The 16662-nt window shown below is 40.0% G+C and overlaps 2 protein-coding genes across 5 annotated transcripts; one reads left to right on the top strand and one right to left on the bottom strand.

Annotated features, from left to right (window-relative positions):
• Window positions 1–2427: 2427 nt before the first annotated feature.
• Window positions 2428–10287, top strand: LOC147303650 (uncharacterized). Of its 3 annotated transcripts, XM_086279608.1 has the most exons (4): window positions 2428–2650; window positions 4023–4052; window positions 5042–5161; window positions 7201–10287. In XM_086279608.1, exons 1-4 carry the CDS (start codon window positions 2599–2601, stop codon window positions 7410–7412), a joined length of 414 nt encoding a protein of 137 aa, XP_086135734.1. In that variant the 5' UTR covers window positions 2428–2598; the 3' UTR covers window positions 7413–10287. The 3 variants fall into 3 exon arrangements, with proteins under 3 accessions (XP_086135734.1, XP_086135735.1, XP_086135733.1); XM_086279609.1 differs by lacking the exon at window positions 4023–4052 and having other exon boundaries at window positions 7201–10284; XM_086279607.1 differs by lacking the exon at window positions 2428–2650 and having other exon boundaries at window positions 2661–4052; window positions 7201–10286.
• Window positions 7479–15822, bottom strand: clic1 (CLIC family member 1). 2 transcript variants are annotated; one of them, XM_086279605.1, is made up of 7 exons: window positions 15689–15822; window positions 15371–15435; window positions 13741–13850; window positions 13269–13394; window positions 12736–12842; window positions 12270–12451; window positions 7479–12150 (listed from the first exon to the last, which is right to left on the bottom strand). In XM_086279605.1, the coding sequence occupies exons 2-7, from the start codon at window positions 15410–15412 to the stop codon at window positions 11989–11991; spliced, it is 729 nt and encodes a 242-aa protein (XP_086135731.1). In that variant the 5' UTR covers window positions 15413–15435; window positions 15689–15822; the 3' UTR covers window positions 7479–11988. The 2 variants fall into 2 exon arrangements, with proteins under 2 accessions (XP_086135731.1, XP_086135732.1); XM_086279606.1 differs by having other exon boundaries at window positions 15694–15820.
• Window positions 15823–16662: the final 840 nt, after the last annotated feature.

Genomic DNA, 16662 nt, shown 5'->3' with positions numbered 1-16662 from the left:
AATAGATGTAAAAAAGGGTGGAGGATGGGAGGTAGAGGGCACAGACAGACAGGATTAAAGAACACCATCTGTCCACTGAGATCCTTCAGCCAGGACACACAAAAAAAACATCCCCATCAAATGCAGGATTAACACTGTCTGCACAAACATGAATGGACTCAGTTGTGAGTCGCTTTAGGCTTGTATTTTTAAGTTTTACAACATGAATGCTTGCTTATTTGAACAAAAGAAAAGGACCTTTAATCCCATAATACTTTTATTTGGCACTAGTTCTGGGGATTCTTTTGTAGGTTATATGCAAATCATTTAATAAAGACACAAATGGACAGAAACAAAGTCACACCAAACTCCATGCAAAAATCTATTGCTTTAGTAGCAAACATACATGCCTCCAAAATGCATCACAGGTCATAAACTCTCAATGTCATTTATGCCTCAGCAATGCCCATGGATTATTTCTGCATACAGTATTGCATCCAGACAAAAGTAACTGAAAAAATACAAGAGAAATGAACAAAAACCTCAATATTTCCAGGAAGATTTTTTTTAAAGCTTGTAATTAATCAACTTGTAAAGAGCTTATTCAGTCTGAGCCCACTCGTTTCGCTCCATCACAAGACTTGCTGTCAGCAGACCGTCCTGCTTGCTGCCCTCACGTCTCCCATTAGGCCCTGAAGGATAATTTGTTTAAACAGGCTCGCTGTGGAGCTCACTGACCCGCTGTCTCTGAGTTGCTGGCTTTCTCCCTCTGTTTGTCTGCTGACTCTTTCTGCACCGTGCTGACTTTATCGGTGCTCATCTTTTCTCTACAGCAGCTGCTGTCTCATGCAGTTACACATAATGTCTTTTCTTTTATAAATGGCTCAGATAGAGGCCAGAATTTCTAACTAAACAAAACTGGCACAAGAATTATGGAGCTAGATGACAAAGAGTATTTAACAAAACAAAATCACTAAAAACTTTAAGTTTTCACATTATATTTCTTAAGAAACCCTTTCCCCCCTTTTTATTGCAGTTTTTTTCAAATGTTTTTTTTTAGCAGTTGCATGCTCGCAAACCGCGCAATTTATGACACTGCACATAAAAATAGATTACAACTTGACAGGAAAATTAGGCTTTTAAAAAAACCTATTTATACACACAAGTACGGCAAGAAAACAACCAGTTTATAACTAATTATATCCACACAATGGTCCATAAAACTGATTTTGAGCTAACTAAATCAGTCCTGCAGGGTTTTATTGTGGGACCTGCATTAACTGTGAAAAACTTTTCTAAGGTAAGAACTCTCAGACAGCTTCCTTGTGCAATTAAAAGTAGCAGGCAGTTTGCTAATCATCAAATGGACTTGGTAACTGATCATCAGCAACTGTAAGCATCTCTACAAAAAGCTGTTTTGGCAGTTTGCTGGTCTGTTGGTCAGGTGTGTCTTCTGTGTGAACGCGGAAAATTCACCCCAAGGTCAGAAAAAACCCACAAATTTCTACAGAGTCCTGACTGAGGACAGCACAGTTTAGGTTTGCAAAGTTACATCTGAACAAATCAAAAGATTTCTGGATCAATGTCTTTGAATCCAGAGTGGAGATGTTTGGCCATGATGCACAGGGTCACAGGGTCATACTAGTTGTGAAGGATGGTGGTGGAAGGATGATGAGTTGAGCTTGTTTTGCAACCCAACTCTTCTATATACCAAAGTATTAAAGTAGTAAAATATGAGGCCATTGCTCTGACAGCTAAAGCTTGGCTGAAATTGGGTTGTGCAAGAGGACAATGATCCCAAGTACAACAGAAAGGCTAGGTTTCCCAATGGGTTCACCTGAAACCTTGGCTGATTGTGACCCACATCTGTTTTCACACCTTGGCTCGTGTGATATAGGCGGTTCATTACCCTCTTGGAGGACACTCCCATAGGGCTTAAAAATCTGGGACTCTTTACCATTTGCTCTTAGAACTGAAGAAGCTTCTCGACGAGACGTGAAATGTCTTCAAGAAAATTAAAGAAGTCCAGACGCTTTGCTTTCCAAACTCCTTAGACAACAGAAAGGCTAAAAACAAAACAAAACAAAACAAAAATGAATCAAGGTGATGAAATAGCCCAGTCAGCGTCCAGACCTTAACTTGACTGAAATGCTGCGGCAGAACCACAAGAGAGACAAATGCCTGCAACCAGCAGTCACTGAATGAATGAGTGAAGATGTTGTTCTTGTCAAAAGCTTCCTGAGCATCGTTAGTATATAAACACTCACCAAATTCACTATATAACTCTTCATTTTCCCACTGCCTGTAACCATGCTGTCCACAATTAACTCTCCAGATTGAATTAGAAGTTTCAGGGAGGAGTTCGCCTCATGACAGCACAAATCAGCAAAGACTGAGGGAAAAACTCAGGTGACACGCGGGTGCTTGCGATATAAAGAGGGACCTTTTATCAGATCATTGGGGACATAGAGAGAAACAGAGATGAAAATAAATGTAATTTGAAAATGAGCTGGGGGACGCACCACATAAAGTAGTTAGGGAGTTGTAACGCCCTGGAACAAGAAGTGTTTAGAAAAATCCAGCTCGAAACATCAACCAAGGGACTTTTAAGGAAGCATCATGCCTCGTTCACAACTTTTATTTATTCTCATGTGTTGTCTTCCTTTGGCAGGTATGTAAAAACATTCAATTGTCTTCAGGTGCTTTTGTAATGTAAGGGAAAAAAATCTAATACTTTTAAATACTGGACATCCATTACTTAAGTCAGTGAGAGGGACAAAGTCTGCAGAGCTTGGTCGGTGGAAACAAAACTCTGTGATGTTTGACATTTTTCTGCATGCACATTTGAGATTTGACTCTCTTAAAGCTGACATATTTTTTTTTAATGCATTTTAGTGCAAGATCTCCTGTTACAGGAAAAATGATTAATGATGGATGCTAACATGCTTGATTTGATGAGTTCAGGTATACTTTTCACATAAAGAGAGTTTTATCCCTTTAATTAGGAAGCTCTTTTTGCCAGGAAATACTACACAGAGGAGATTTGTAGTGTATGCTTATATTCCACTACTGTAGTTTGATTCAAATAGTGTAGATTGTTGAAGAAATCCGTTCAAGTAAGTTCAGTATGTTGGATTTGTTGTCGGTAGTGTTTTTAATTTTTCTTATGTGACTGGTAAACATGAAATAAGTCATTTAGTCCAGTACACATTTTGTCTAAGACTTTGAAAGTTCAAGCACTTTTTCTTGTTTTTCAGTGGTGGAAAGTACAAATTTAACACGGTAAATCGAGCGGTTATTATATAACACTTTTCTATTACACAGTGTTTTATACACACTGCAACAAAGAGCAACTTGGTTCAGTATTTTGCTCAAGGACGTTTTGGCACTGAGACTGAAGCAGCTGCCAATCAAACCACCAATGTCCCAGTTAGTAGATGGCTCGCTGTACCTGTTGAGCTACAGTCACCCCATAACACACTTACTTTAGTTACAATTTTAGTTACATATTTAAACTTTATCGTACACAACATGTGAAGAGTTTAAAAGGTGCTGACTTGAGTTAAATGTAAAATCTACAAGTACTCTGATATTTTTAAACTAAAAGTGAATTATAAACAAACATTTCATATTTATTCTCCAATGTCAGGCTTTTTTTCTAATGAGTTTGTGTCACAGGCTGGGTCTCTGACCCAGCGCTCTGAGTTCATGTTTGTATTTGTCTCATTTTGTTATGTGATTTAGTTTGTGTTATTTCCTATCTGCCTTTAGTTTAGGCAGTTATTGTTCCTGGGTTTTCTATGTTTTGGGGTTTTGTATTTATTCATCACATATTAGGTCTGTTAAGTTGTGTTGTCATGTTTTAGTATTTCCTGTTTTATTCTGACAATGTCATGTGTTCTTTGTTTATTGTATTTAGCTTTCCTCTCCTGGTCCTGTCATTAGGTTTATGTCTGTCAGCTGTTTTCCCCCATGTGTCGCCACTTCCCCTGATCACCTCATGTCTGTATTTAAGCCTTTTGTTTTCTTCATGCCATTGTCAGGTCGTCTGCTCATCCATGTCTCATCTCCAGGTACCCATGTCAGTTCACTATGGTTAAGGTTTTTCATGTTTTGTTATTAGTTCACCCAGTTTAGGTTATTGTTTAGTTTTCACCGATGCCCTATTATTTTGTACCCTCGTTGCTAACCTCAATAAACGGCTTGTTTTGTTAATCCACACCACATTTTGGTCTGCGTTTGAGTCCTCCTCTGCAACACATACGGTCTGCCCCAGTCAGACCGTGACAGTTTGACTATTCTAATTTAAAGTTTACTAGTTTTACTCATAAATATAAAATAAACTCAAAATGAAATATTATCATAACAATAACTTACTCAACTACAAGTGTACATCTTTAATCATATACTCAATAACTCTGGTGAAGGGTGGTGCCCGAGTAGAACATGCAGAAGGAAGGACACATGACTTCTGCTTACGCTGTCTTAAAGCTGCTTGCCAATGTAATTTTGCAGTGCGCTGTTTGCATATTTACATTTGTTGTGTACATATCGTACACTTGGAAATACGAAAAGTAAAGAGAGTGTAACCTTTAACCCATTTTACAGTGTTTTTACTGTTGTCTTATGAATAGAAACATGTTGGCATCATAAAATGTATAGCTAGTAAATGAAAAGTACTTAGAGTTTCTGTTATGACAGTTGTCTGCCGAATCGGTGATAGAAAAGTAATTATCAGATGTTGCTGAAGTGCAGAGAAGCCAATGTTAGAAGAGAAGTTAAAAAGTGTCTCAATTACAAAGATATTCCACCAGGGGGCACCAACAAGTCTATTTTTCAACATCAAAATATGCATTCATCTTCTACGAAACAATTTGGCTTCTTGTGGAAACAAACATAATTGCAGTTACTGTTAGTTCGCAAATATCATGTTTCAGAGCTAAATCTTTTATGTTGTGACTGTCAGCTGATACAATATTGGAGTTTTAAGCTCTTGTTGTTGCAACCCCTGCCAGAGCTGTACAGCTGACAGTGCCTAACAACCACTGTTTTTGCCCCTCAGCCTGTTTGCGCTGTTACACCTGTATGTTTCCATCCATCTCTCCTCTGGACTGCTTAAAGTTTCCTGTGGAGTGTCCAGCTGGCCAGCGCTGCCTCTCCAGCGTAGCGACAGGAACACGAGGTAAGAGCCAGATTTGTCTGCATTTATTAGATTAGATTAATTTCAGTGAGTCTCAAGCATGATGGCCACAAACTGGAAAATAAAGCCTTATTTTATAAAAGATTTGTGAGAAACATTTTTAGAAATGCACATTACAGTGAACAGACAATAAAGACACCATTAGGACCAAGTCTAAAGTTCTTTTTATAAACAAAACCTTTCAGCTTGTGGTCACATATCATACATAAACTGTACAATAAGGACTGTTTCATGTCTTTGTAGGCTGCTCTTTGAACTGCTTCTCAGGGCCTTGTCTTTCGTCAGTGACCTAAATGTGAAAACAAAACCAGGTGAAAGAATGATTCAAACTTCTGTACCATTTTCTCATCAGGCCGGTTGTCAGCTCAATAGCACCCGTGATGTCAAATTATGTCTAAAAATAACACTCCGGGCTATCTGGGTGGGGCAAAAATGATCACCATGTCTCATCAGGGGACAAAGTTCCCACAATTACTCTCAGTTTGCAGTATGAGTAATTTTAAAACAATCCCAGTGAGGAACTAGTTAAATTTGCTTGCTTGATGAAGAGTCTGAATGAATAATCTGCTGTCTCTTGTTTTACTGTACTTCGTTCTACTGCAGTTTTTGGACTCTGCTATCCTTTCTGTTTATATCTTGTTGTTTTTTGAGTTTTGGATTTCCTACACTCACCGGCCACATCTTGCTAGTTCCTTGCTTTGATCTCCTTTTGCTGTTCAAACTTCCTTAAATCTCTGTGTCATAGATTCAGCAAGCTTTTGGAAAAATACCTCAGACATTTTGGTCCATATACGCTATATTGTCATGATAGCGTCGCACAGTTGCTGTAGATTTGTCGGCTAAACATTCGTGATGAAAGTCGCTCGTTCCATATGAGTAATGTGAGCTCGGTGTCATGTTCAAAAACCAGTTTGAGATGATTTGATGACATGGTGCATTATCCTGCTGGGAGCAGCCATCAAAACATTGGTACACTGTGGGCATAAAGGGATGGACGTGGTTAACAACAATACTCGGGAACAATATGGTGTTTAGACAATAATGAGCTGGTAAAATATCTCCTACATTACTGCACCACCGCCAGCAGCAACCTGAACCATAAATACAAGGAAAGATGGATTCCTTCAGTGTAGCCTCTGGTCTCTATGAGGCATTTTCACCCAGAGAACTGCTGTTCACTGAACAATTGATCTTTTCCGGCCATTCTCTGTAAACCTTGCAGATGGTTGTGTGGGAAAATCCCAGCAAATCACCAGTTTGTGAAACACTAAGATAAGACTGCCTGGCACCAACAACTATGTCACTTACTGCCATGCAGTTGGCTAATTGGAGATTTGCATTAACGAGCAGCTGGACAGGTATACCTAATGAAGTGTCTGGTGAGTCTATATTGCTAACATCCAGGTGCAAAAAAAAAAATCAAGAAATAAAACTAATCAGGCATTCAAAGTTTTCTTTGCTTTTACTGTTTTTGAAGCATTCATAATGTTAAATTTAAAACGATCAAAAAATGTATAAAACACAATACACTTCAGTATCTATTTAAGCATAAACACATCATATCATCTCAATTAGTCATGATTCCATTTATGTTATATAACAATTAATTGAAAAATATATTGGATTTGCTGAGAAATGAGGATATAAAACGTCATTCTGTTATATTTTGGTGGGAAAGTTTGACAAAACAGATTTATGAATTCATGAGTTCTGGTTAAACGCATGCTTTGTTAGGTTGTTGTGACCTTTGACATTCAGATTTTCACAAAATCAGATCATCCTTGAGTCCAAATAGATGCAAATTTCCAAAACTGAGAGACATTTGGAAACATAATACTTAATCAGTGCATCAAATATTTTTTTCCTCGCATTCGACACTTGCTGAGTGAACTAGTCCTAAAAAGGCACAGTGTCCTGTGTCAAGAACCATTAAAAGTGTAGAAAAAGGATTGAATGCTCTTTAAATTCCATGCGAATAATAATAACAATAATAATATCCTTCTACTCCTCTGCTCTCACAGGCCCACTACAGCTGACGTTGTACGAAAAAAGCTGCGCAGTTGCCTCCCAGTGCGACGTGAGTGGAGAGAAATACACGTCAGGGGTCTCCTTCAACTACACCAACGTGTGCTGCGATACCGACCTGTGCAACGGTGCCGTGTCCGTTACTGCCCCCAGCTTGGTGGGAGTGGTGCTCTGCCTGCTGCCTGCGCTCGGGCTCCTGCTGGCCTGAGCAGCAGACGAGACGATGCAGTTTTATCCTCGATAAAAAAAATTTTTTAAAAATGAAACACATCTGTCACCGACTGATTTACTATGAAGATGTTTTATTGGGACATTAATAAACCCTACTTGGTAAGATGTTTAAAGTACAAAATACATTTCAGCTGCGCTAGTAGTTTGCCTTGATCGATGATTTAAGCCAGCTGATTGTGTGCCAGCACTTTTACTTTTGATCAAGTGGACTTTGAAGTTTAGATGTTTTTGACTACATGATGGCAAAATGAGTGGAAAAAAAGACAATAAAAGGCTAAAATAGTAAAAGATGGTTAAGAAACAAAGCAAAAAGCACAGTTTGGATAACAACGGACATGGATGACATATATATATATTCTTAAAAAAAAAGTTAAAACAGTTAATTGAGAAACAAACTATGCATTTAATGATTTGTCTAATTTAACATATTAAGTGGTTCCTGAAATTACATCAAGTCCTACAGTCTTCCACACACGGAGAGAAGAAATACTACAATATATTAGCACTAAAATTATTCAGACTCTGTCCCTTTAAACATCATTCCACTTTAAAAAATAGATAAAAATCCAACAATTCAGTCAAGTACAATGCATCATCTACTTGATCAATACCAAGCATGTCATTGCGGAGGGATTACAACCTCTGTAGAAAAATAATTGACTTTGCTCCCGCTGTTTTTCTAATAAAGTTTAACTCAAGATTGTCTTCTTAAATATGCTTAAATTGCACTTAGGTTTATTTTGTCAATGAGTTTCACCCTGATCTGAGACACACAACAAAGATGTTTGCAGCACAAACTGTAGCCCGGTCCACACGTACATGGATGTTCTTTTAAAACTGGAATTTTTTGCTTTTGTTCAGAAAAAAAAATCGTAACACAAAAATGCAAAAAAGAAATACGTCAAGGGTGCTTGACATAATCGCAACAAGTGACCCTAACTGTACAGGAATGCTGGCCAATTAGAAGCCAGCCTGTTGTCAAAAAAGGAAATAAAGGCGCACACCTTTTCCTCCTGTTTCCCTATTGAGAGTCTTCACTGTGGACGGAGGTTTTAAAAAGCTTCCATTTAAGTTTTTTGTGTGAAAAAAAGGGAAAAACACAACTCAGAAACTAATTTTTACTACTGCACATTAGGGCTGCCACGATTTGTCGACTAGTCACGATTACGTCGATTATCAAAATCGTCGACGACTGATTTAATAGTCGACGCGTCGTTTGAAGCTTTAAGATCACAAAAGACGCAGGAATAAGTGGCAGGATTTAAGAGTGTAATAACGGACTGAAACAGAAGATGGCAGCATTGCATGTACAAGGATGTCAGCTACCGTTAAACCCCGAAGAAGAAGAAGAAGCAGCTGTGTCCCAGAATTCATAGCGCGGCCCAGCGCAGTTTCCAACAATGGCGGCAGCTAGTTAGTTTTAATGTTACTCTTATTATTCTTTCTGGGTCACAAAATAAACGTTTAACATATTTTCAGGCGAGAATGTAGCTGTGTAAACCTCAAATATCTGCTCAGTTTATCAGGACACCACATATTTTCAAAAGCGCTCCGACGTTTTCGGAGACATCTGTTACCCACTAGCTCGTTAGCGAGCCGGGGGCTAGGCTCACGCCGTGAGAACACCGGACTCCCCGCAAATCGTTTTCAAACCCACCACTGTCTTTCGCTACTCAGGTTAAATATATATGAGTCACTTAGATAACTTAAAATGTTATTGTTTGGCTTTTTTTTTTAGTATTTTATTTGTTCCTGAGTAAATCAGTTTGTCTGAGATTAAAGTTATAGTTTTTACACAGCTGAATAAACGTCAAGCAGACAACTGATTATCAGAAGTGTGAGATGCTCCAGAATGTACTCCAGTGTCCTGTTATATTTTAGATAGCAAGGAGTTTATTAAACTTCACCGAAACAATCTGCAAATTTCATTAAAATTTAATAAACTATCATCTTGTCTTTATTTTTAGTTAGCACAGACCTTAAACACTTAAAGCTGTAAGCTAATGATAGTTATATAAGAGCAGATGCTGCTGGTGCAATAAGCTGTAGTTTTATGTCCAATGGATGATGATCTGATTAGTCGACTAATCGCAAAAATAATCGGTGACTAGTCGACTATCAAAATAATCGTTTGTGGCAGCCCTACTGCACATGTAGACAGGGCCCATCCCTGAGAGCTCTCTATAAATGTTAGTTCATTATTTCCTTCACAAGCTGCTCCTAAAGTCAGAAAAGGCGTGCTGTCCAGTAGTTCCAGTTCCTCGCAGCGAGTTCATTTCAAGTCACTTAAACAGGAATTTCAGACCAGAGGACTTCCTCCCAGGAGTGGATTAGTCCACAGCGCATCTCTGAGGACACAAGGCTTTTAAAGGATCAGGCTGGTTCAGGTATATTTTTACTGTCAGCAAGTCCCGTGAAAACACTAACAATGCATTTAACCTACAACTGGTTACAAGGCCAAAATTCTTGGTTTCTATCAAAATGTAGACGACATTTGGACAGGAGATACTAGCAGTTGACGTGGTGCACTAATCTCGAAAAGTAAATCCACATATTATAAATGTTCAGACTCTATTTATATCAACCTGGTTGTTTTATAACTGTAGCTATGTTGATGCTTATCCTTCCTCTTTTTAAAAAAAAATGTCTATGTTTAGCATGTTTTATAGCACTTTAACAGGCTCATGGTAACTGCAGACTATTAAAAAATGGATGTAACTTCATGGTCTGAAGAGTGAAACCAATAGGGAAGTGCCTTAAATGGCCACCCTTTTTCATGGCCATTGGGGTTGGACTTCTCTGCTTGAAAAGACTACCTATGGGGTAACAGCCTTTGGAGTTGTCCTGTGTAAACAGTTTCTGGAAGAGCTTAAATAGGCTGAGTTACTCATTTTGGATCATACTGAATAAGAGAGAGTGGTTCAACAGCGTAGCAGTTAACATAATCGCCTTACATGTGAAAGATGCACCGTTTGAGAATAAAACCCAGCCTCAAGGGACTATAAGCTAATGTAGTCCCTATATGTGTCAGGTTTGAAGGAGGTGAAAGTACCATAAATGGATAAAACAAAACATCGGGTCCATTTTATACATTTTGGTCAGTCCAAGGTGTATCTAGGATGCACATTGGCTAACGGCAATGACAAATTATTGACAAGTCATAAGCCAATGAATGCAAAGTTTCAAATCGGCTCTCGTTTGTCACATCCGGTTTCAAAAGATTGTTTAAAAAAAAAGGAAATGATGTCATGGTGGCTACAAACACCTTTTATATAAGCCGTAGTTTTGGCTTCTTTTGGTAGCATTCAATGGCAATGCTTACACAGTGCTTACACCAGATAAGCAGTCGAAGTAATTCATCGTGTTAGCAAGAAGACTAAATGTTATATTTTGTGCAGCTGATTTAATTTGTACAAAGCGTTAGAATTAGAAAGCATTTTCATGGGAGTAACTGACAGTGAGAAACACAAATACGCTTCATCCTGCACCTCCTTCAATACCCACTGGGCAGCACTGAATAAATTACTGGCAATGGGCCCTCACAGCGGATCACATAGACGCTTGGTAATCTTAAATAATCCTTCACGCCTGCTGTGTGGGAGCACAGAAAGGGGAAGCCCGCCTCTATTGAAACAGTTTCCTGTCTCTGTAACTGTTTTCAGCTCTTCAGCGAGACCCGGTATGCACCCCTTTCCTCTCTGAGGTGCACTACAAAGAATAAGCAATCTAACACTTAGACAAAACTTGGCTTTTAATTAAAGGATAAAAAAGATTTTGTACTGTAAAAAGGCCTTGTACCCTCAGTAACGAAATAAAGTCCATGTGAAAGGCTCAGTACAAAAGACTCTTTGGCAGGTGATCTGGAGCTGATATGCAAATTTCACTTCCTTAACCAGAGAAACGAGAGCTGAATCTGCCTGGGGGAAGCCTGCAACGTTACATATGAAAAGTTTGATCTGTCAGGCAACTTTGTGTCTGTTGAAATTACTACCAGGAAAAATAACAAAAAACCCCAAAACATACTGTAGCAACTGTCTTGAAGAAGAAAGGAACAAGAAGCGTCAGTGTGTATCTGCTCATGGTGAAACTGTACATAAGCAGGGCTGTAGTTAGACGAGTGCGATGACGATGTGGATGTGCGCTCCTGCGAGCAACGTGGTCGGCAACCGGAGAACGTGACCCGTGAAAGAACCAATCGGAGGAGGAAGTTTAACGGGGTTAAAAGTTGCACTACTTGCATGTAATTGCTTTCACTTGCGCTTTCCCGAGCTTCCTTGTTTCCCTTGCTGATGTAAACCGACCCAGTTTCAGGTGAGGAAAAACAATGTAAACTAGCGCCAACACTGCGAAAGGTGATACTGGCGTATAAGGGTGCAAGAAATTAACCTGCAGGCGTAACAAATGATTCCTGCAGCGCTCCAGTTTACAAAGAAAAGGATCGACCATGCTGCTTGCAGAGTGAATATTCATGAGTGTGTGTGTGTGTGTGTATTTTGTGCTTTCCTATGTTGCTCTGCTGGTATATTCAGAACATGTAACCCCCTGTTCTATCCCTACTTGAGAGCTTTAGCTACAGAGGAGTAGGCGAAGTAGATCTCCTCGTCAACCGGGCAGGTGGAAGAGAACTCCTCCCTTGCATAGGTGGCGTTCAGGTACCTCCAGAGGTTTGTCAGACTCTGAGGGATGGTGAATTGTCTGTATTTCAAGCACACCACCTGCAGAGATAGAGGGTGGGAAAAAATAGGCATAATTACAAAAAAACAAAGCAAAGCATTGACTCATTCTTATAACCCATCATCCTCATGCTGCACTGCTTTAAAAATCACAAGATCACCTTCACGATGTGGAGCTTAGGCAGCAGGTTGCAATCAGCCAGAGTGAGCGCCTGGCCATCCAGGAAAGGGCGTGACGAGGAAGTGAGCTCATCGGCGCTATTCTCGTCGATCTCATCAGGAAGTGGGGAGCCGAGGTAGTCGTCTAGCTTCTTCAGAGCCTTCAGGAGGCCTTTCTCTAGATCTGAGCACATGGGCACACACAGAAAACACTCAAGCATTAAGTATAAAGAGAGGTGTCTTGATATAAATATATTTAAACCAGCAGCAGAGACGAGGTAGGAAAAGCTGCACACAAACATCAGCAGGTGACGTGTTTACACTCAGAGCCTAATGTTATTAACAGAAGCTCCCTGCTGATTTTTAGCCCATCTGGGAACTGACAGAAGCAGCTCAGCACGATTTTAAACCAGGCACTACTCTAACATTTACTTTATTGCACCATAAGTCTGAGTGGAGCCGACTTACTTTCATTGGTCTGAGGGTTTGAGTTCTTGACGTAGGCAGAGAACTTGGAGAAGACGTCCAGGCCTGCCGTGTTGGACTCTGGGTTACGAGCAGCCAGACGAGGATACCTAGATGTCCAATCACATCATAGATCACATCAAGATATAAATCTTCAAGCGATTCGTGTTGATGTGCAAGAAGTCAACAAATGCATTTCCAGCCAACGGTTTATTTTGTTATCATTAATCTATTCATTGCTGTATCTACAACGGAAACACCTGCAAAAATGTAGAATTAGATAGTTTAATCTCACAAAGATTCAGATTTAAATCTTGTGGTTTGGAGTTGGCGTGCAGGGCCTACTTTTTCGACTTTTTTTTACAAAATGTTGCCTTTTTCCTGCAAAATTCAAAACAATCAATCAATCTGTGCTCAAAGCCTCCAGAGACATCTCTTTGTGCCCAACAAAGTTGCAATATTCAGATCATTATCAGATCAAACAAGACAGTTTGTGTTATCTGTATCAGCACTTCAGAGATGAAGGGAAAGATTACTTTGGAGGGCAGAGATGCTCTTCCAGGAACTCCTCAATCTTGTTGGTGTCAGTTTTCACCTCGCTGCCGTATAACAGGAAGGGAGGCTGAGCACCCGGTGCCAGGTCCTTCAAGATGTCTGGCTTCCTGAAAGCGGGACGGAAAAAGTCCAGAAGACAGATGGAGTAGAGAGTGAGTCAGAACAGAGAAAGACAAAAAAGGGAAAAAAAGGAGTGGAAAGATTTCCAACCGCAGGAAATTACCCATGTGAGCAGCTACAATGTGTCCAACTTTCACCTAAAATCAAAGCGTGGCAGCTTTTTATCTTTTAATGAATGAATGAAATACCCCAGGCTTTTTCAGTGCCAGCTTCAATTGGGGCCATTAAAACATTAAAAGTGTAGGCGAATGTTCCCTTGTTGCGCCAGCATTAGTGAGAGAGACAGAATAAACAAAAGTGGCCATACAGAGCGTGAAGGACGAGTGCTTTCACCTCTTCATATCCACTGTGGTAACGTCAAAGGTGACTCCCTTAAGCCACAGCACCATAAAGAGACGCTGAGAGAAAGGACAGTTGCCGATGCTCTGACCATCGCTTCCTGCCTGGGAAACAAAAACAGAGAATATTACAATATTACAGTAATGTTTCCATCTAATTTTCTAAGACTTTCCTCCATAAAATGCTGGAAAATCTGCTGTGTTTCTTCAGGTCAGCGATCCAAAAACGCAAAGAAAAGCCTTAAAATCTTGGCCGCACATTTGGTTACAGTACGCATACTGTTGATGCAGAAACGTGCACCTTAGATTTTCACCCTTAAACCAACCTGCAAAGTCAGCACACAGGATGTCGGAGTCAAAACAAAGAGAAATATACATCACCACACATCACATTTCCTCAAAGAACTCGAATCGACAACTGAAAGTGAAGGCGTTTGAGCAGGATGGAATAGCTGCTGTTAAACAAAAAAGAAATTCGGGGTTTTTTGGTATGATGGAAATAAAGTTCTAATTTCTGCCTTTTAAATCGCAAATGTACAGAGTTTATCTGCTTGTCTGATTTGTCTTTACAGCAGTAATTTTCCCACTATCGGATAAATTGGAATATAATTATTGCATAAATGAAACAAACTATGATTATTTAGTCTGCACAAGGCTGTTTTAAACACTATAACACAGTTTGTAGACCCAATCATTAATCAGCTCCAAAAACAATCCCCAAAATGAAACTACCTGAAGCTTGAGATGCAGCATATGTTACTTCTGTTACTGCCGAGCCATACGGCAAATTTTGGTATCGATACTTAAGTAAATATTGGGTAAATATTGCCAATACTAGTACTGATACTAGGGGAAAACAAGGCATTCTGAAGAAATTAACATTTTTAGAGCAACAAAACACACCTTTCGGTTTTCATGTCTGAAATGTAAACGTGGATTGACCCACCCACCCCTAACTTCTTTACTGCTGTAGGGCGTGCTAGTTTTGATCTTTAGGATCTGAAACGTGGCTCATCAGGCAACCGCCTAGTGTTGTTAACCACAGTTCACGAGAAACTACATTTAAGAGGTCAATTTAGAGAAGTTACAACAGCATCTTTCACCGTGAAGAAGGTGGGGGTGGGAAGCACAGGGTGGTGCACATGTTCACACAGAGAAATCTTTATGTGTGAAGTGAGCCACACTGGTTAGTATGTTACTGCCTGTTTTTGACTCAAAGAAAATGGGATTAGCCTGCCTGGCCAACATACTAAATATAGACTAAAGTCGGCTGGCTGTTATCTTAATGTGCGTTTAATTAGATTAGCCTTACAGTGGTTTATAAGCCCGGTGAGTCAGCAGAGGGGGGTCTGATTGACGTCACTATTACAACAAATACTGCGTGAAAATAAAAGATAAAATAAAGGTGGCTTGAAGTCAGCTGTAAGGACCGTGCAGGTGTCAGAGACAGGTTATCAGCATGTAATAGAAAACACACTGAGCGTGCTGATGAAACAATAAGATAAAAGAAGCCCGAGCAGACCGGCTCAGCCCACTAAATAAACTCAGGGCACATAATGTCGCCCGTGTGCGCGTCACTCTCTGGGTGTGATGCTTTCCTTCTCTGCGCCCATTCACTCTCTTACCTTCACGAAAAGTTCAAGTTTGGGCTGACCGGCGTCGCTCATCTTCACCCGTAGCTGCACGAAACCTATAAAGAGAGAGACACGGGCGTTAAAAAGTTTCTAACGCGAAGCCCGATCGAGCGCAAAGTCGCCTTTTCTGAGCCAGAAACAACCGCAAACGCGGGGAGCCCAGCCCATCTTCCGCTACACAATACTAAATACTAAAGTGACAAACGCGACAATGTAGCAGCTCCACGGGCGTCACAAAGTAAATCCACACATGCCGTGCGCTCCTGAAGCTCAAAATTCACATAATTTAGAGTCAGTAGAGCTTCTAACCTCACAGTGCTCGAAGTTCTCGTTGCCTGTTGCTGGTTTCTCCTCCCAGTTCTGCTGCGGAGTGCGTGTGTGTGTGCGCGCGTCCGTTGGCTGCAGCGACACAATCATCATCATCATCCTCCTCCATTTCCTGGTGGTGCATGACGGGCTGTGCTCTCAGCGAATAAAAGCGGCCGTCGTATGAAGGAGCGGTCTGTTTATTCACGTTAAAGAACGTTTATTTCAAAGCAGCAAATAAAAGCACAGAAAAGTCACCGCGGAGAGCCGAGCTTGGAGCAGGCGGCGTGTTACGTAACAGCCACCATGAGAAGAGCACTTGGCAGCTTTGGGGAGACGCGTTAAAGGCACTGGTTATGGGGCGGTGGCTGATGTGTCTGACTGTCCCATATACAGTTAGGGTTGTAGATTTTGTAGTTTTGCCTCTGTGCACAACCACAGCGGATTTTTATATCAAACCTTAAACATCTGATTAAAATGCAGACTTTATCAATAGGAAAAGCTGTAAAACTTACGAAAATACAGTTAAAAGTCCAAAAGTTGATCCCCTCTTTCACATTTTTCAGCCTTCCTTGCGATCGCCTGCCAAAAACTGATTTCCAATGTTTCCGCGTGTTTTTTTACGTGTAACATCTTTATGTATGTTGGTAAATAGACTTCGGTGAAAAGGGTTTACAGATTTTTTTATATATCAAATTTAAAAATGGCCTGTTTTCAAGTATCTTTATAACTCTGTGTTATTGTACTTACATTATAACCAATCGTGTCCTTTGTCCACTTAAAATATGTTTACAGAACTATTGTTATATTTGTTGCAATTCTGCTGCCCTCTCGACCAGATTACTCTTAAAAAAAAGACATTTTTAATGTGAACGAGATTTTTTAACTGCATAAATAAAGGATATATAAAAATCCCTGCCAAAAAACTGATTGCGGCTTTTACTTTGTTACAGGAATGTTGTTTGTGGGCCAAGATG

The sequence above is a fragment of the Aulonocara sp. 'chitande type north' Nkhata Bay genome, linkage group LG22, assembly GCF_057382095.1.
Source record: "Aulonocara sp. 'chitande type north' Nkhata Bay isolate Kocher_YH1m ecotype deep benthic linkage group LG22, A_spYH_male_GT1.1, whole genome shotgun sequence".
Lineage (NCBI taxonomy): Eukaryota > Metazoa > Chordata > Actinopteri > Cichliformes > Cichlidae > Aulonocara > Aulonocara sp. 'chitande type north' Nkhata Bay.
The sequence above is the reverse complement of the archived record's forward strand: the minus strand, read 5'-3'. Positions and strand labels throughout refer to the sequence as shown.